This window comes from Megalops cyprinoides, chromosome 23 (genome assembly GCF_013368585.1).
Source record: "Megalops cyprinoides isolate fMegCyp1 chromosome 23, fMegCyp1.pri, whole genome shotgun sequence".
NCBI lineage: Eukaryota > Metazoa > Chordata > Actinopteri > Elopiformes > Megalopidae > Megalops > Megalops cyprinoides.
Window position 1 is genome coordinate 10,897,734 of NC_050605.1, and position 20,494 is coordinate 10,918,227.

The 20,494-nt window shown below is 43.1% G+C and overlaps 1 protein-coding gene across 1 annotated transcript; it reads right to left on the minus strand.

Moving 5' to 3' along the window:
- Positions 1-7,377: 7,377 nt before the first annotated feature.
- Positions 7,378-17,074, minus strand: LOC118770684 (transcription factor E2F7-like). The gene is made up of 12 exons (XM_036518444.1): positions 16,982-17,074; positions 16,223-16,507; positions 15,770-15,932; positions 14,624-14,866; positions 12,915-13,070; positions 12,369-12,503; positions 11,594-11,776; positions 11,013-11,097; positions 9,993-10,401; positions 8,716-8,875; positions 7,929-8,287; positions 7,378-7,527 (listed from the first exon to the last, which is right to left on the minus strand). Exons 1-12 carry the CDS (start codon positions 17,072-17,074, stop codon positions 7,378-7,380), a joined length of 2,421 nt encoding a protein of 806 aa, XP_036374337.1.
- Between the last annotated feature and the right edge of the window lie 3,420 nt (positions 17,075-20,494).

Below are 20,494 nucleotides of genomic sequence, written 5' to 3' on the forward strand. Positions count from 1 at the left end.
CTGGGTGTTGAACCATATGCAATTTATATATTTAGACTCACGGGTGAAGCCAAGTCCCTCACACACCTCACTGCAGTCTGCGAGTTGTGTAATCCCTGAAACGTGTCTACAAAAACATGCTCAGGGTCTGATTAGACTATCAACAGTGTTACACAATGTGTGTGAGCCCTGCAGGAGATTTGGGCTGTCAGCCATGAGTTTGATCAGCTGGCAGTGACGGATGTAACCTGGGAACGAAATGTAGCAGGCCCTGAACTGCATCTGAAATGATTTTTTTGTGCCTCTGGTTGATGTTTATGCAGGCTAGGACTAAAATGTAGAGAGAGGCAAAACTTTTGCTTTTCTGTCAGATGTCCATGAAGTTGTTCTCAACAATCTCCCTTCTATACCAAATCACATTGTTTATTCATATCATGTTTCTGATTGCAGATATACAATACAAAACTACAACACTACATACACTAATAGTTGGTCCAGAGTAAACTTACAGGGAAAGCATATTTTTACAGTTTATGAAAGCAGCAGCTCTCATCAATGATGGAAAAAACAGTCAAAAAATCAAAATTATTCAGTGTGTATTGAAAATAATGCATCATTTGCTGTCATTTTTAATAGCAAATTACATGCCAAGAGCTAAGTTTATACGGGATCATTGTGTCCAGTTGTTCTGTTAATCAGTGAAGTTGCTTGTTCCCTAGATGAGTTTGTTTATATAAATCTAAGCTTCAAAGACATTTCATCAAAATGCATTAATTATGCTAGATTTTGAAAGATTCTTGGAGAGTTTGGTTTTCTTTCCTTTATTTATTATTTATTTTCAGGGCATTGTTTTGCATCTTGTTGAGGACATTCAACCAAATGACCTGGAAAGAGTTTTGCCTTTGCTCAATGAGAAATTAAGTGCTTTGCACACACTGAAATACAGTAATTACTTTGAAGTCAAAACACCAAACACTGTTACTCTCTTTGAAAAAACCAACACCCTTTTCAGCAATTTTTATATTTTCTTTACATATGATGGTTTGGTGAAGTTTATTTATTTTCTTTATACAGATGAGTTCAGGTATTTGACTGGAGACTAACCCACAGATGAACTAAAAACACATATCCCATAAAGTGAACAGGGGAGATTTGTTCCCCTTCAGATCCGTATTTAATTCTTGGGCTTTGGCCCAGCCCACTAACACTGCTAATGCCCAAGGCTCCCCATTTCCAGACATATTTTTGTGCAGTCTTAATAAATGCATTAAATATTGAAATATTCTGCACTAAGAATGAAACAATCCTGCTGTGTCATACTGTAAAGTCATTTATTTTGTTTTAACTGTCCCTTCACTGTGGAGATGTATTGAACTAGCCACTGTGAGTCAAACTTGATCCCTCTTATACTGCATGTCTCTTTCTCTCACACCTGGTTATGTTACTCGCAATGAAAACAATTTGATATTAAACTATCGCTGCTACACTTTGAATGCTGAGAAATTCTCTACTTGAGGACAGTGGTCTTGAGCATGTATGTTGTCTGTCCTGGATCTTCCTCGCTTAGTGGTCAGGGCTTTGCAGATGGAATGCAAATAATAAGTAATGTCATTGTGAAAGAATTTAGGATGGAGGGAAATGCATGGAGTAAATGATAATGGGGAACAGATGGGCCAGGTAGCTCTCTCTCTCTCTCTCGCTCTCTCGTTTTTCTCTCTCCTTGGTTTCTCCCCTTGGTTCCTTTTATGGTAAAACCCCACAAATAGTATTTCAAGGCTGTTATTAGGCTGAGCATAGGGCCTCAAGGGCCTTAAAGTGTCATGAGAGAGCTGAATTCCTCCAAGTAGCGGTTCTGTGGTTGCTCTCTACGCGTGCTGTATTCGGCAGCGAGGCGTGTGGCGTGTTTCTAATTTAGCAAATGTGCCGATGCTTCTTGAATTCCCCATTAATGCAAAAAGCAACATCATCCCGCCAGACAAGTTGTATTTTCTCAGAGCTGTAATCGCTTTCCGCAATGGGGATGCCAGGTTTACTAATCGCCATTCAAGCCTCTGCTACTTCAAATTCCCAACACCATTCCTGTGCTACTTAAGGTCACGCTTAAACATCATTTACTGAACTGGCAAATGTCTAAATGTCTGAGAATGTGAAATGTGTGTGGGAGGGGATGGTGGTGGTGTTTGTCTTTGTGTGTGTCTGTGGGGGGAGGGGGGGTGGACACTAATACTTTTGTGTTGTTCTTTAGTGTTTTTGAAAGAGCATGCCGAAAGTGCACTTCCTCATAAATAGCAGCAGTTATAAGGCCAGTGAATAGTGGTGTTTTGGTTTTATGCTGTCCTGTTAAAATCCCATGTGCACAATGCTAGATTTTACAATTTTACATTCCCTGCCAGTTTGAATAAAACTGTGAATGGGAGAATAATCCACAGATGATTAAAATAACTGTCGAATTCAAACACTGAAAAATCTGAGGATTTGAAGATTGTGAACCATTTTGTGTGAAATGGGACTGACTTTTGCATGACCCTCTGGGATTGTCTTGAAAGCTGGCACACATTTGAAAGAGTACATGAGTGAACTGGGAGTGAATTTTCTTTCATTCAGATGTAATACATCAGTTTTGGCACAAGGTATAGGAATTTTCACTTTTTTCTGAAAGGAGGGTGTCTGTTGATGGAGTTCAGACTGGCTGCTTGTTTCCTGCTGAAAGAAATTGGGTGACTTTTATTTGTTGTTGTTCACTTTTTGAACCAAAGCTCAAACGTCACACCCTACCACATCAAACATGCTCAGTGTTAGACAGGCTGTATAAAATGTGGGAAGCAGGGTAATTACACAGATTTCTTCCCCTTGCTTTCTGAAATCTGGAGCAATGCTAAGAATGTCAACTCCATTCTCCATTCTCCATGCACAGTTGAGAATATATTTTCCTCACAGTCCCAGACTGTTTTGCTATTTTAAACTGCTAATAAGACCAAGATGGAATCCTTAAGATTAGTGCCATAAACAAGGATGCATGTGAATTCATGTATTTGGACCTAGTGAGTAGTGACCAACATGCTAGTCATGGAAAGCCGAGAAAACTTGACCAGAAGGCGAAGCTGTTCGACAGCAATACACTTTGACGGGTTTAAGTTCATCTCAGTGAGCATTTGATGGCAACTGGTTCAACTAGTTATGGGGTTTAGGAAGTATTACTCCTTATCAACAAGATTTTCTTTTCTGAGTAGGTGAAAGCCCTTGCAAGTGTCCAAGGACATTTTATAATCACTTTTCTATGTTAAAGATTTTCCTACCAGCCTGTCTGCCCTTGAAAGTTACTGTTGCCATTGTAGGGTACCACAATGGTGGTGAATGAATGGATAAGAACACCAGGGCCAGACAGTGACTGAGAAGAAACAGAAAAACAAAGGGTTAATCATGTGGCCAGCAAGGCAATCAAAGGCTGTGTCCCAGAAAGGCCTTCAGTAGGAATGGGAAGGTCCAATATGTAGGTCCGAATCAGTGCCGTGCCTTTCAAAGCAGGAGGGTTTTGAAGCAAAGGTTCATTAACTGCAGGTTTTTGCTTCTTTAAGTTTTGGCATGTTGTCACTTATATGGGTTTGCCATATCACAATAATGGGGATTTCAGCGTGTCAAACCTGCATTCATTGTCCCCTCTAGTTCACATCTTGTGCTGCTCATCATTGGCCTCACAACTCAGATCACTAACTAAAATTCCTGATTAAAAAAGGCCCTCATGGAATGTATATACATCATTAACTGAGAAATATCCATATACTCTCATTCACATGCACGCACGCATTAGACACACTTAGAATATTGGAACATTAGGATAGGGGTCTATGTAGTTACAATACATAGTGCCTGTGAGAAATAAAATGTCTTGAGTAGCAGTGTGGTGCAGTGGTTATGGAACAGGCCTTGTAACCATATTGCTGGTCTGAATCTTGGTTTCAGTGGTAGCTCCCAGGAGAAAGGTCCTTAAGCTGGATTGTTTTATTATATATCCCACAGCACAGCTAGGCAATATGTACAATACAATCTGTGCAAGCTGAATAAGGTGTTCTGCAAAGCAGCTGAATAAAGTAATAAATACAGATGTATTCATTTGAATTGAATGTTGTTGCATATTAGTCAGGCATATCTGTTTTCTTTTGCAGTATTTAACTGAGTTAATATTTACATTTACATTTATTTATTTAGCAGACGCTTTTATCCAAAGCGACTTACAAAAGTCTAGGCCTGTATGGAGGTCATATTCCTCTGAGAACCACAGCTTGATAGACTGACCTAGTTTTTTAAAGTAGTAGAGTCCAGTTGTTACAGTTCACTCCTGGTTACTCTGAGTGACTGTAGACTTAAAAGGCCTTAGGCAGCTAGGAACCATTAGAGCTTGCTCTAGGTAAATCTACTTGCAAATTAACATGACAAATACCAGCAATAAAACCAATTCACACGGTAAAATAGATTAGCACATTTCACCAAGCTCTCGATTGACTTGCTGTAGATTTTCATCTGAGCCATTAAAACTGAACCAAATGGAGAGGATTAAATCTAAATTAAGGTCCTGCTTGACCATCCTATCTTCATATATCACAAAGTGTGTCAAGGGAATTTATGCAATGCTAACATGACTATACAGACCTGTAATTATGGAAATTATGGTATGTTCATGAAGATGTAAAGTGCTTCTGGGTCACAGCACATCCATGGGAAATCCTTCACCAAGCATAGAGAATCCAAAGTGAATTACTCTATACCTTCTCACCAATGTTCACAAGAACCACCTCTGGGACCTTCAGTTCTGAGAAACATACTGCCATCTATTGGACAGAGGGATGTAAATTACATTAGTGTCAGTGTCTGACCAGTTAACGTGTAATTTATGCAAATATTACATTCATACAATAAAGTGAAATATGCTGTATAGTTTAAGTTTAAAACATCATACCAGTAACACAAAAGAAACTGATAAACACTTGTGATCTTAGAAACTCAAATTATGTCGCTCTTCTGTCCAAATGCATTTTCAGAACATTAAGATTAAAGTATAAACTATCCTTTTGTAACTTTTTTTATTAAAAAGCTTTAATAGGTATATACAGGTGAAACTGGGTTGATCCATAACAAAGTACAGAGTACAGCTTCGGGGAATGGTTTGAGTTGTGGTTAAGAAACAGCTAAAAAGCAGCATACAACAGTAAACTATTGAAACTAGCAGTGCAATTACATTAGAAGCAGCATGAACAAACATTTAGCATTTCAAGACATAGGAATACAGGGATTTACTTTTACACAACATACAAAAATAGGTGCATATAAAAAGCACTGTATACAAACTACATTTGGAGTTCAGTTGATAATCAGCACCTTCTGGTGCAAATACAAAACAATGCGAAATTCATTCCGAAATGATTTGTGACATTAAATAATCAACCAACAGAAAAGTACAAATTACTGTTTATTCGCTTCTATTACAGTACAAAGATAGTTCACTTTACCCATTTAAACCTCTGAATATTTCTCACAGGTTGTGATTCAAGTATGTCGGTTCCTTATTTTGGCCTTATAGAGAGCTTGGCTGAGGACAATGTAGATACACCTGCTTCCAACGTCTATATTGTTTCGCCCCAGCTTTTAAGAGTGTCACAAGTTAATGCTACACAACCATTTCTTTCTGAAACCAGGTATATCCCCACACTGGTTTATACAGAAAACACCTTCACATTTTCAAGGTTCTAGTGGCATGTGTCATGTCACTTTTACCTTTGTTTCCATCCACACTGGGTACAATTACAGTTTGAGGCTGTAGACTAAAGGGGCCCAGGTAACTGGCTGGCATGGTTAACAGGTCACATTTTGAATGCGTTGGCTGACTTACCCATATTGTTGGGCAAATATCCTAATACTACACTCAAGTCTCAAGTCATATGTTAGTCTGACACAAAGAGTAATGTCAAACAGTAAATGCTATAACTGATGTCACAAAGGTGACCTTGTGAAATTAATTCATGTTAAATATTTTAAAAAGTGATTACAGAGTAAATATAGCATTAGAATCTCAAACAAAACAGCTGGTGTGAGCATCTCTGCTGATACTATGCACTCGCTTAGTGTTGTTTGAAAATAAATACACTAGAAATCTACTTTTGTCCTCTACATATTTACCGAAAGCTAATTTTTACAATTTTAAAGTTAAACTATTGTGCTCTTTTGGAAGCGTACTCATTTGTCCAATCATCCATCTACTAATTTCACAGTATTACTTTCAAGTTAAGTATGCAATTTTACATACATGTATGTAGTAGGCTATGAAATAGCTTTAGTGTCATTCATACAGGACAATCATATTCAAATTCATAAATGTGATAATGCAATCCTTTGGTATAACCATGCCACCCATCCTCAAACCTACACCACCCATCAGCCTCTTTGTCTGGTGTCTCCCTCTAATGACTTTTAGACAGTAGACTTCTACACATCAGCATCTCCATGTCTATAAAGGCACACAGGCAACAAATGACTCAACAGGCTGTACAGTGAAGGCTGCTCCTACATTTCAGCTAGGAGATGCCGGAGATCTATCCAGTTCTTCAGAAAGGTACTTCTCCTTGGTAACCTCTGGGGGTGCTAGCGAGCAGCACACCGTAAACATTAAAACAGCACCTAATGAAATACATCCTAAGAACATTTTTTTCAGTTACATACTCTTCATTCCTGTGATTACTGAATTTAATAAAAATGAACTCATTTTCCTACTGTCACCATTTCACTAAACTGTTACAGCATGACCTATACTGACACATTCATAAAATCACATGCATTTTTAAACATTAATACTTAGTGCTATCAAATCTGATGGAAAAGATCACATTTTCAAGTTGCTAAAGCATACCATCAGAAAAATTGATCTGTCCCACTGCTCAGCATAGTTTAAAATATATATAAATAATTTTGGGGATAACATATCTAAGGGCAATGTTGAATTACCCAGCTAGCTAACAGATCTCTACGAGACAGGAACTACTACAAATTAATTTTACCCTCCTACCACAAGAGGGCAGTGCAACAAACTGCAACCACTAGGGCTGGCAGTTGTGTAACATGTCTCTAACGTACCTAAAGAAAATATTTACAGTAATCACAGATGGAGCACCTGCAGCTTTAAACCAGCACAGCTAAGGTAAGAAACAATAATACTTGATTTAGGATGGGGTTTAATTCCTTGGTGTGCCTCAGAGCTGACCCAGCCTGACCTATGAGCAGTGCTGTTGAAGTGCGCTGTTTGTACTTTAAGGGAAGGACAGTGGGTGGTTAACACAGCTTTCCACACTGACATGTTGCAGCCAACAGCCTTGAGAAGCAGAGGCCTGCCCACAGTTGGCTCAGTAGCTCCTAATTGGCTGGCGGGTGCCCGATATCCAGCCTTCTCTGGGCGGAGCCTCGTTTGCGTGCAGCAGGGGGGCTGGAAGACCCCAGGGTGCCTGGAGTCTGGAAGAAAGCCCGGGAGGCGGGCGGGTCGGCCTCTTTTGGGGTCAGCGGTGTCTGTAATCAGAGAGCAGGAAGAAGATCATGAGTCACTCACTTTCATTGCCTCACTTTGAACGATATCCTGTACATTAAAATGACTCTACACTGCTCTCAGAGACTGATTTCATCAGTCCTACTGGGCCACACAAAAAAGAGAGGGTTAACTGTCTATTTATGGCACTGATGAGCTCCAATTGACTGACACATAAAATAGACATCTACACAGGACACCAAGTAACAATAACCCCAGACAGAAACTGAGCTGAAATGGAGTGAGAAGGTAGAATGACTAACTGGTATCTGACAATTCTTGCAGTCAGAGGTGGCTAAATGCTAAAAGCATTCCGTTTCCCTGCTGAATACAGACTACTATCACTGTGTTTGAGTGAGACTTTAGAACGGCACACATATCTTACCTGTGGTTCTGTTTTGAAGGGGGCTGTAGGCTGTCCAGGCTCCACCGGGGAATCGGCCGAGACTGCCTGCTCTGGGCTGGTGAGTGTAGGTGAGGGTACACCGAACCCGGGCACCCCTGGCACAGTGAAGGAACTCGCCCCCACCACAAAGTGAGCTGGGGACATCACCGCCGGCATGCCGAAGCTGATTTTACCATGAGCGTCACCGCAGGCCACGGGGAGGCCGGCAGCGACCAGCTGGTAGGGGGAGAGGGCCGAGGAGGGCACCAGGACGTAGGGCACGGCCAGGGCGGGCACGGCGCCCGGGGAAAGAGCCAGCCCGCTGGGCGCAGATCCAGCAGAGAGGAGGAGGTTCAGGCCTGGGGGACAGATGAGCAATATTATCGCTGAGAAACATCTGAGCTTCAAATTCAAGCATCAATATCATCACAAGCACACAGCATTCACATTACATTACTGTGATTTAGCAGAAGCTCTTGCTCCAGAGCAACTTACACGTTACAATTTTCACATGCTATTCATTTATACAGCTGGATTTTTACTGAGCCAGTTTTGGGTTAAGTACCTTGCCCAAGGGTACAGCTGAAGTTCTCCAGTGGGGAATTAAACTTTTAAACTGTTTACAAGTCCTGTGTCTCATCACTACGCTACAGTACCACCCTATTCTTTTAAGTCTAAGTCATAGCAGGACAAAAAAAATGAAGCACAAAGCAAGTACACAATGCGGTCACATCTGTTCATTATGAGGACACTGGGAATGTGTGTCTCTGGCCAGCTGGTGTTGTACCTGTGGAGTTGGGCACATAGAGGTAGTGTGATGGTGGGGGGACGCCTAGAGGCACGGGTGGTGCCTCTCCCTGCGGCAGCACGGCGGGGTGCTGGAGACCACTGCCTGGGGACGTCCTCGGGCTGGAGCTCTCCGACTCACTCTGTCCCCACCACCTCTTCTGCAAGAAATGGAAAACACACCTTCTTCAGCAGACTGTAAGAAGAGAAATGCTGCACAAAATGTTTTCACACCAGCTAAATGTGACCCTTACACAGCTACTGTGGCAACAGATTACACATTCATTCCTCAGATAGATCTGAATTTTTCCCTGTATTGTAATTACAATTATCAAAAAAATTCTAGATTAAATCTTACCATCAACCCCTCAAAAAAAAAAAAAAAACACTTTTCACCAATATTACTCATTTATTAAAATTACATTGCAGGCTGTTAAAAATGATCATTTTACATTAAGAGCTGCTTTGCCAGTTTTGCATTAAATATGCTGAAATATTCCCCAGGCAGTTTAAAATGTGCGATATGCATTTGGACAAACGAAAATAGAGAACCCTGTCAATTAGAATAAAGACAAACATTACTGCAATTGCCTTTTTAATTAGCTGGTCCCATATCTGGACATGCCATTGTGGTTAATTACAGTTGGCATTACTCATGCTAATTACTGAGCATATAGTACTTCATATTTCAATTTCATGGTCCCATTCTAGATATGTCCTCCAACTGTGATGGTGACATTATTCATACATATGAATTTAATCTGCTAATGGTGCAGTTTCCATTACCAAAGAGATCTCTAATGAAGGACAATTGATCAGCATAATGATGCCAAACCAACAGAGGAAAGGACCTTAGCTCTAGCCTCTTCACATATTACACCCCACTAAATGCAGTGATCCAAAGTGAAAACTCCCTCATGAAAACATTCTTGTGAATTGACTCTTTGGGAAATTGGAAGAGTGGTTTATGTTTCCACCAAGAAGAGACAATTTTTAGACTAAGTTAGGCTATGGAACCAGGGACGCAATTAAGAACAAGACGTATGATTGAATTATCCGAGCTGGACATCCAGACAAGGGTATCTGTTTGAACCACATCACATACTTACATGGCAACACTATTTAGAGAACTGTTGTCACCTTGGGAACTAACTGCACCAGTTATGATGATCGAAGAGTGCAAAATATAATTTCCCCTTCCTGATGCAGAAAATCAAATCAATGTGGTTCAGAAACAGACTGTCCCTTGCGACTGGCCCATGTGGGACTGGAGCTTACCTCATGAGATGGCTCTTCCTCCTTGTATGTCAGCCTTCTGGCCCTGTGTCCTTCCTCATCCTCCTCAGCACTGATCTTCCTCTTTCCCAGCATGCCCTGCCTTGTCTCCGATGCGGGCGACCTCTGACCCTCGCCCGCCCCGTTCATGCGCTCCAGCTCTCCTCGCCCGTACAGCATGACCACGGGCGCCTGGGGCGGATTTAGGGTGTGCGCCGGAGGGTGGGCCTCACTGCCTCCTCCTATTGGGGTGGGGTCCACGGGCGGCACTGGCGTGCGGGGTTGGGCAGTGCCAGTGTAGGGGCAAGGCAGAGAGGGGAGGGATTCTTGCTGGATGGGTACTGCCACGGGGACAAGGCTCACAGGACTGATCTTTGGGGTGAGGGTCCTTGGTTTCACACTTGGCTGGGCCCTACAGGGCAATAACAGGACAAAGTATTCATTATCTCTCTGTTTTCTAGACGACACACAGAGATTGTCACAGCTCACCAAGGAGTGTGAGGCCAGGAATGGGTGCCTTGAGTCCTGGTGGGTCACAGGGCCACACAGTGACTGTTTCTGTTTCTGCTCCACTTCTGCCCTTAATTGTCTCACTGAAGTTATTATATAGTTGATACAAAGTTGGCTCACTCTTGCTCCAGGCGTTTTGTTGCTGGCTAAAAACCAACTTTAAAACTGCAGGACTCTTACCCGCACCTCTTCACCTCTATATCAAACATACTAATGCTCGACACCTGAAGTCTAAACACAGAGGATCATGTGGCTTACTACTATTATCATGACTGAGCTGTTGTCATGACATCGTTTCTGTACGTAGCAGCATGTGATTGTTTGCAAATAGCTGGTGTCCATAGCTACGTTGTAAAAGTAAGCCAAATCGAAGGGACTTTAAATCATAATCTTTCTTCTGTGATCGCAATACTGTGCGTGAACTGTAACAGAAAGGTCCATGGGCGGACAGTTAAGGCAGAGTGACCCATTTGTGAATCCATCCCGTTCACAAGCGCCCTCATGTAAACTCACCCTCTGTCATCTCCAAACTGCAGTCTACAAACTGCGTTGCTGCTCACAGCCCTCCTGGAGTAATCCACAGGCTCGGGAATAAGACCTGGGCAGAACAGAAGACTAGATGAGGTCACGTCACAATACCGTGTAGCAGATCTGAGCTACTGGCAGTGACAGAGCGAACAAAGCTGGAGCAGCCAAAGGGAATTCCTTTCCCAGAATGCCCAGTCAACAGAGGGGACTGTTAGGAATCTGCTGATTGTAATTTCACACCAGATTATTTTAGATACTATGTCCCCTGGAATCTGTAATTGGTATATGCACACTAGTAGGCCTATCTATATGTATATATTCTAGTATATATGCTGTTTATGCGTGCTTGCAGCTTGGTCAGGGTTTCAGTACTGATTTTAAAAACTGTCCCCCGATGTATCTACTAATTTTCATAGAGACAATAATTACACAGAAACCATCTTATCATAGTGGCAGCAGTATGAGTGATGTCAACAGTGTCAGTGATGTTCCCTTGCTGTGATCATACTCTTTTCTAGTCTACGGTCTGCAGCCATGGCTGAGGGTGTGTGGGGGGCGGTCCTCACCTGTCACTTCCCTGTGTGGGCTGCTGGGGGCGGAGCTGACCCTCCGCTGGGTGGCGGCGGAGGTGGGCACCACGTTGAAGGAGGCGTGGCGCGCCAGCCTCCGCTTCCCTCCCCCGGATAACGGTGGCAGCGTGTCCTTGTGGAGCTCTGGCAAGGAAATGGCAGCCCTGGCCTCCAGCTCTTCTACACAAAACATAATGAGACCAGCCAGTGAGCTTCACACCAAAACTTCAAGGATGTTATCAATAAGCGGTGGCAGTGAAGGACCTCTTGGTGTGGGCAGCAGTGTAGCACAGTGATTAAGAAGCAGGGCTCGTGACAAAGGTTACTGGTTCTATTCCCTGCCAGGGCACTGCTGCTGCATCGTTGGGCAAGGTACTTAAGCCAGAATGGCAGAATGTATGGAGTGGCAGTGTAGCATAGTGGTTTTGGATAAAAGCGTCTGCTAAATGAATAAATGTAAATGTAAATATATTCAGCTGTATAAATGGATAACATGTAAAAACTCTAACCTATGGAAGTCATGCTGGATAAGAGCATCTGCTAAATACCAATAATGTAATGTCGTGTGCCTCATTGCTAAAAGCCAAACTAATGTTAGTTAACAGTGCCTGAATGTGGGATTTGTAATGGTTTACCAGTCCTTCCTTGGAAGTAATTCTGATACAGTATCAGCCCTGAGAAACTGGCTTTGAGGAAGATGCACCAGACATAACTGATGTTACAGTATAGGAGGATGGCTGATCCCAGATCTCTGTGGCATGGCCTCTCTTACCACAGGTCTGGAACTGGGCGGGACCGATCCATTTGAATGCAGGCTTCCTCCCTCTCTCCTCTTTGACGTGGACCTTCTGAATGAGACCCAGGCTGGTCAGGACGTTGGCAATGTCATAGAGTCGCCTGACTTTAGCTGAAAACACAGGCAAAAATGACAGCGCATAGAAAACACGTTAGACAATGAGAAGCAGATGAGGGTAAGACATCCTAATGTATCATTTACCTTATGCATATTTTCAAGAGGAAAAGGGCTTTTTCCTGTTTGCAGAGCGTGTATATGAACACATACATTGAGCTAATGCTTAACATTGTAACTAAATTTCTGCCACAATGTCAGTATGCTATGAAACCCCAGCTACACTGAAAACATCCATGAACAAGAGGAGATAGGTCTTGATTATAATGATTGATTTGGCAGACAGAAACAGAGAATTAGAATAAGTGAATGAGTGCACTCTTACAAAGACAACAGTGCTAATATGTCCTCCAATCTGTGCCCATGGATGGTTACTGTATCTGCGTTAAGGAAAACGGGCGCTCCTACTTTTGTACTTGCTGTGGTTGGCCATGTCCTGGCTCTCCTCGATGAGGATTTTGGCAGCGACGTCCAGGGTGACGGTCTGTGTGTCGGACACCAGGAACAGCATGACAAACTTCTGGCTCATGATCCGCAGAGACTTGTCTTTTCGCCGGCTGGCCGCTCCTGGGAAACAAAAACCAATCAGGGCTAGCAGAAATGGGACTTGGAGAGGACCACGCAGTCCTGCTGGGAACACCCTTCACACAGAAGAAATCCACCCACACAATTTCATGACCCCTTCATTCAAACTGATTTACAACCGTTTTACTAGGGAAATCCACGTTGTAACTAGTTCATTACCGGCTCTTTCCACGCAAGCAAGCAGCACAAGTGATTTAAACTTGCAACCCCTCCAGTCATTTAAGAACCCTTCCCACTTTCAAAGAAGAGGCTGCCATATACTTAAGTGTTACTAAGTGATCCCCCCCAGTCATCTGCTTGAGCACCCTGCATCTGCATCGTCTGTGCAGGAGGTGACATCACGGAAGTTCCAAAGAAATGCAGGTGGCAGCTGACCACAGAACCCACAGGCACCAAAAGGGTGCCTAGCATCCCTACCGCAAACCATTACCGGCAAGCTTCACTACTGTACAGTACAGAAGTACCGCATGCATGTAATGCACTTGGAGCTGAGAGCCAAACTGGTTTCCTTGAACAAATGACATAATCGTCAATAACACTAAATAATTCACAACAAACACAAAAGCACCAGCAGCAGCCTTTTACGTTATACATTTTATATTGTTCTGCAATAAAAGCCTGGTGCTGAAAGGAAGGCAGGAGTGACCTAATGTCTGGTAAGCTTGCAAGGTTTGAAGTCTATTTTCTATACCACTAAAGTATATTTTGTATAGGCCTAACACATTTTCTATTAACACACATCAGACACAGACAAACAGGATAAGAAAGTGAATTTAAACATTGCTCACTGACACAGTAATTCAAAGAGACCTTTTACTTTTCATGAAGCCTGATTAGGTCATTTGTTTAAGTGATTTGTATTGACTGGAGACTTGCTTAGTGATTCGTCAATGCATATCCCAGCTGACTGTGCTGCATAGCAACAGCTGTGGAGAGTATTAATACTCTTCATGAGAGCAGAGGAAGTTTGGTTATGGCTGTGGTTGTGCTAGTGGTTCGCACATCTTATAGCTGTAAACTAAATTCTATTAATTCTACCAGCAGCAGATTACAGTGGTAAATGAATCACTTGATAGTCTTGCTTTTTTTTACAAAATACAATAGCAATACATATGGGACAGAGACATACAAACACACACACCAACAGAAATTACTGTACAAACTATACAGTATACACACAGCAAATCTGAACAAGCACAGCATCGTGACCACCCAGACACAGGTCTACCCGTGCCGACTGTTACACACACACCAATAAGAAATTTGCCCAGAAACAGAATTGTAAACATGCACACAAACTCACATACACACACTTCCTGTGCTAGGGTAGTCCCGCACACATCCTGAGCACCCAGGACACTCTGTCTCTGTCTCTCTCTTTCTCTCATACACACAGAGCCTGGTTCCCCTGTCTGTCTCTGTCTCACCAGAGCTTGTGTCTGCATGGTCACTCCGCTCTGCAGCCTACTCTCACTCTCTCTCTCTCTCAGACTCATACACATACACACAAAGGTTTCCCCCCTCTCTCTCACCAGAGCCAGTGTCGGTGTGGTCGCTCTGCTCAGCGGCCTGTGCAGACGCCCTGGGCCTGCAGTCTCTCAGCTGCTCCATCTGCAGGTGGTAGCCCTGCTGCTTGCCCAGGCCCTGCAAGCCCCGCAGCGTCTGCCGCAGCTGTTGCCGGCCGTGCCACAGGTAGTGGTTTTTGGCCACCCGGCTCACCAGCATCAGGGACTCCAGCACGTTCACGATGTCATAGATCCTCCGGCGTTCCACGCCTGTCAGGCACATCGAAGAGGGGAGGTACAGATTTCTGATTACACCGGTGTGGGGCAGCAGTGTGGCACAGTGGTAAAGAGCAGGAATCGTAACCGAAAGGTTGCTGGTTCGATTCCCCACTGGGGCACTGCTGCTGTACCCTTGGGCAAGGTACTTAAGCCAGAACTACCCCAGTAAATATCCAACTGTATAAATGGATAACATAGTAAAATTGTAACGTATGCAAGTGGCTTGGAATAAGAGTGCCTGCTAAATGACAATGTAATGAGTATGTTGTCCACGGCAACTGCTTAACAGGTTACCAGCAGGGATGTGCGCCCCCACTCTTATGATGCACAACTGGCAGAATGCCTACAGAGGCAAGCATGCCTATCACCAAATTAATATCAAAATATGGGATATTATCAGTGATTATTTTACATTTTATAAATTACCAGTGCGCTCCTAAGGTGCAGACAGTTCTATACACGTTAAGTGCCTTAACCAGCTGGCAGCCTGCTTTGTTTGCTTTCACTTCCAGGTAGGCGGAATGGGGGTATCCATAGCAACCGTTTCCAAATTTAATGCCTCTGGAAATAATGCGGCATGTGATCTAATTGGCATTACTTTTATTGCTTTCTGTTAGATGACAGACATGCCGTTTCAAATTAAAGGGTGGTTTGAACTTGGTCACCATACCAGAAAGAAAGTAGCGTAAAGTAGAGTAGAGGGTGGACAACTCTGAACCAGAGGTTTTTTCTGTTTTAGTCAGTGACAGATTTACATCTTGAATTCTTGATAAGGCAACTTCCTGCCCAGATAATGACCTCAGTTAGCTCAGTTATGAGCTGACTGCAGCCCTGCATAACAGAATTGTCCATACTTCCTGCTGGCTTTACATTGGCCCCTTCCATGGATCTTACCTAGACTGGTGGCCACCTCATCCAAAGAAATGCTGGTCGTCTCAGAGGACGCTGGGTAATCAGGGTAGAGGGACAGGAACTTCTGGCAAAGTAGGCCCAGGCTCTTCTGCTTCCTGCTCGGCCTTTTCTCAAAATCATCTGGGTCTTCGTCAGCTGCATCAAACTGAAGGCAGAAACACGAAGAATCAGCTGACGGAGTCAGGGGACTGAACACACAAGGGATCATTGTAACAAACTCACTTTCTACCAATCTGAAGCCTTTACTGTTCTGAAAATAATGTAATGTAACGTTACCGTTCATTGGGCACCACATCCACAAGTGATAAATGTAATGTATATGGGGATTCATGCACTCATGGTAAGCATGAAACGGGGACTAATACACATTCACGTAGATCAGCTAGCTCAGGTTGCCTGCAGTTTTGGAAATCATTCACCACAACCCGTCATTACCTGGGCAGGGTCATCCAGCGTGGCCGCCTCCTCGCTCCCATTCTCAATGGGCCGAAATAGGATCTTCTTCATCTCGCGGTCCCTGATGTCCGGGCTGGCGGCGCTGATCAGCACCTTCAGGTTGGCGGTGGGAGTCCAGGGGTCGGGGAGGGCGCGGTCCAGAGGCTTGACGGGGGTGACGTTGACCTGATCCGGAGCCAGACCCTTCCTGCCGTTCAATGGTGCCGCGGAACCCGGCTCACCGCCGTGTTGGGGTGCCTTCCTGCGCTCGGCGAAAATGTTCTCCTGCAACGGACGGAATTGGCAAGAGCCTTTAACCTGGACTTTATGTTAAAATGTCTGGGACTTCTTGCTCCGCAATGGAAACGATCCTTGAAGACAGTGAGACATGTAATGGCATTGCAGACATCATTCTTAAATCATACCAGCACTCACTGCTGCAGTTCTAATGACATTATCAGATATGTCTGCTTGCAAAAAAGCCCATATCCTTTAAAATGCCAATATTCTTTGATGTATCATACTGCAGTTAATGCATAGTGAAGCTAGTTATAATTATCAAATTATCCAAGTCATGTCCAAAATGACTAACACATAGGAGAAACTACATTACTAGGAATAAAGATTAGCTACAACACCAAAACTGGCAAAAGATTAAGAGTAAAAATCATTTATGGAAATAGCAACACAATACAGATCTTTGAACTCAAATTACCCTAAATTATGATCCCATTCTAAATATTCAGTTAAATTACTTACCTTCTGATCATTTTTGCCCTCCTCTTCGTCCATATCTGCTATACTTCTCCTTACACTCTTGAGATCTCGTAAAGCTAAACATTCCGTTTCCATCTAAAACACCAACAAGAGATTATTTAAACTAAAATAACAGCTATCATTTACCGGCTTACCAACTTAACTGCCCAGAAATGTTGCTATTTTAATATGAGGGTATAGGTCATAAGAAAAGAATAATGTTACTATCTCTAGTTCTAGTTCAAGCTTTTTCCCCTTTTACATGTACCTAGCTAGCTTATTTAGTTTACAAAATTATTTTAATAAGCTAGTTAGCAAGATACTTAACTGAGTCATCAGATCGGCCAACCTCTGCGTTCAGTTTTTGGCGCAAAGACCATAGCTAGCTAGCAGCAAATTTCACTTTGCCCGGAAAACTGAACTTCGCAAGACTAACTTCGCTAGCAAAATACACAGATTCATACCAAGTAGATTCTAATAGCTAGAAAATATAGAGAGTGATCTTAATTCTAGCTGGAAGGTATAAATGAAACAGACAAACCATTTCTATCCGGTGATAAAAATCTTGTTGCCTAGTCTGCTAACGCTGCTAGCTTCCACAATATTTAAATTCAAGCGTGTCTCCACACGAAAAATCACTGATGATCTACTCTACACCTTTAAAGCTAATCGTGTGAAAAAATATCGCGAAAAAGTGTCAGTTCTCGCCAACTCTTCAATGATACTTGCACTAAGTTAGGTACTCTGCTTAGAAAGGTCACCTACCTCGGCTGGCTTCTTCTCCTTATAATAAACGTTACTAGCTGGGTTGCAAGCTAGTTAGCAATACGGCAATGTGTGCTGGTAGTTTACTAGTTTCCTCAAATCAGCATATTTTTCTTCCTGAATAAAACAGCCTCCTTGAAGATGCACACTTTGCCCACCCGAGTCTGGTCTGTCTGCTTGATGTTCGGAATTGGATCACTGATCAGAAGTTACAAGAACACCCGCTAAAGATTGTTTTCTGGCGCTCTGATGCATTTCGGTTGGCCCGGCCAATCGGCGTTTAGGATTATGAATGCGTAATAAGGCCGCGTCCAATGAGCGTGCAACAGCCTGCACGCCTCCGGGGGAATGTTGGCGGGGGAGTCGGCGCGGTCCTGGAAGTGCCTCTGTGAGTGGGCAGGGCTTACTCATTACCGGTATTAGAGCTCAGCGGCGTCGTCCCGCACCTTAGAAACCCCACATAATTAATATGGCGAACTAATCGCCCGGGCTTTGTTGTTAAGGTGTTAAGACCGCGGACAATAGCGGTTCGATCTAATTAACTAGTGTTTGAGGGAAACAGATGGGAGTAGCGGTGCGGTCAGATTCTGGCGCTGACACCGCGCGAAAAAAGGGGGATATAGCTGAGGTGTGCGTTCGCTGCGGGCCCCTCCCTCTGGCTTGTCCCAGGTCTGGTATAGTAGTTTGTGTGGTTACATAATAGTTCTTTCTGCAGAAACATTGCCGCCAAATATTACGAGGCGCAATTTCATTTTTTTTGGAAAGGCGGTAATGACTCACCTCGCTTGGAGATTATTTAACATGTATTTTAACTACGCGCGTTGCAGAGTAAGCTTATTTAAATGTAGTTTAGACCAAGTGTACATAATAAATTTTAAGCGAACAAAGTATCCTAAAGAACTTTATAGTTGCACCCCAAATCCGTCTGTTAGGAGCATAACCAAGTTCCTTCTTGCTTCTTTTCTCGCGATTTTCCAACAAGATAAAGGTTATGTCGGTTTATATCAGACCTTGGGTTTGCATTGAAATTCACAGACCGTTCCAGTAGCTTTGCAATGTGTCGTTATTTGCAAATAGCCTACCTGTCTAATACGTATTGCATCCAGAGCATGAAAAAATTACTCCGTATCAGCGGTGGTCGTATTGCCCTAATAGGCTACGTATGTGAAACCCGACTCTTCCTGCCCGTGTGTGTGTGCATGAGAGCTTTTGTTGCTTGACAGACAATAGCTCGTCGATGGCTTGTTTGTGCGTTCATGTCCTTGCATTGTTGTTTTCCTCCAGGGATATCAGGTGTCCGTCTTTTATTCTTTGCTACAGTAGTGCGGTACTACTAGGTAGGCTGTCTAGCAGCGCTGTAGTGATTCGGGCAGTGTACATTTGTCCCAGTTCTGGACGCTCGAGCAGCACTAGGGTATATGTGTCATATATGTCCTAGCAGTGGTAGAAGTTTTATTATATTGTGTAATGTACACACATGCAGTAACAACCCCTGTAAATATCAAAAATGTTGCAAGAACAAACCCAAATAAGCTCAAAGCAAATTGGAAGCTTAGAAGAGTGTGTCCGAGATAAGCCTGCGTAGCTAATGGTGTCCTTTATAATTGCATATTATGAAGAATGTCACAGAATGCCACACCCAGCTGTCATACTAAAGCACTGTATTTTGGTTACAAAAGTTACAGTAGGTGCTTGCTCAAGAATGTTCACAAAGAGCAGCTTCCACCCTAACCTTAAATGCCTGCTATAACCCTTTAACAAGAACAGACTGGAACCCAGAGCATAGGGTATTGCTGGCTGTAACTGACGGTAGTTAGAGCCTCTGTCCCCTGATGCCTGTTGTGGCTTCCATGTTTCCATAGTGACACAGATGGGACAAACAATCGAGGTTCAGGGAACGTACCAATCACTGAGGTGACATGAACCACAACAGCTGCCTGCCACAGACAAACTGCAAGAGGGGTAAACACTATGTTTACAGAAGCATTACCAAGACTGCCATCTGTGATTAGTTATGATAATGAGCATTTCATCAGGGCCATTCAAAAAGAGGACTTTTGTCTTAATGTCTAGAATGTTATATTTAGTACATTATATTTAGTATGTTGATAGGTTTAATGAACATGTAAAAGGACAACAATTGATAAGTGGAAGCATCAGTGTGCAGTTGAAGGTGCATTCAGCATGTCCACTGCTGCACTGCTGAATGGAAATTAACTGTTAAAAGAGCCACAGTGAAGGCTGCCCTCAGTAGCCAGTTGTCATCCAGTTTTATTTCATTGCAGAATTTGAGGAATTGACTCAAAACAGCTTTGGGTCCAAGGAATGGGCCATAGAGCACTGTTCTCTGATCACATGACTACAAGAGTGAAGCTCAGATATGTATTAGTCACTTGTGAGGGAGCCCTGTGGCAGAGACACAATCCCCTAATCCTTGTGATCTTCAGTTCGGTAAACTCTGCGGTAAACACAGCTGGTTTATTTCTACAATGCCTTCCTCTTGTGGAAACAAACTGTGTTTTACAGCAAAAGAAAAGGAAATGGTCACAGTTGATAGTTTCCCCAGGCATTCTGATTCTGGTCCTAAACCATGGAAAAAAGGTTATTCATTAAACGGTTATTCTGGTCATATGTAAGCAAAGGGGAGTAGGAATAGCACAAAGAGCAGCTACTGAAGGACTGTGTAACATACAGTACTCCAAGCTCTTTGTTTTGACACTATATAGTCATTCTACCTGCAGAGTCTTCAGC

Coding starts and splice junctions, on each gene's coding strand:
- LOC118770684 (XM_036518444.1), bottom strand. CDS start 17,074: ATGGAAACGGAATGTTTAGCTTTACGAGATCTCAAGAGTGTAAGGAGA. Junction 14,867..15,769: donor TGAGGTGGCCACCAGTCTAG/GTAAGATCCATG, acceptor TGTGCCTGACAG/GCGTGGAACGCCGGAGGATC. Junction 11,777..12,368: donor CGCCCAGTTCCAGACCTGTG/GTAAGAGAGGCC, acceptor TGTTTTGTGTAG/AAGAGCTGGAGGCCAGGGCT.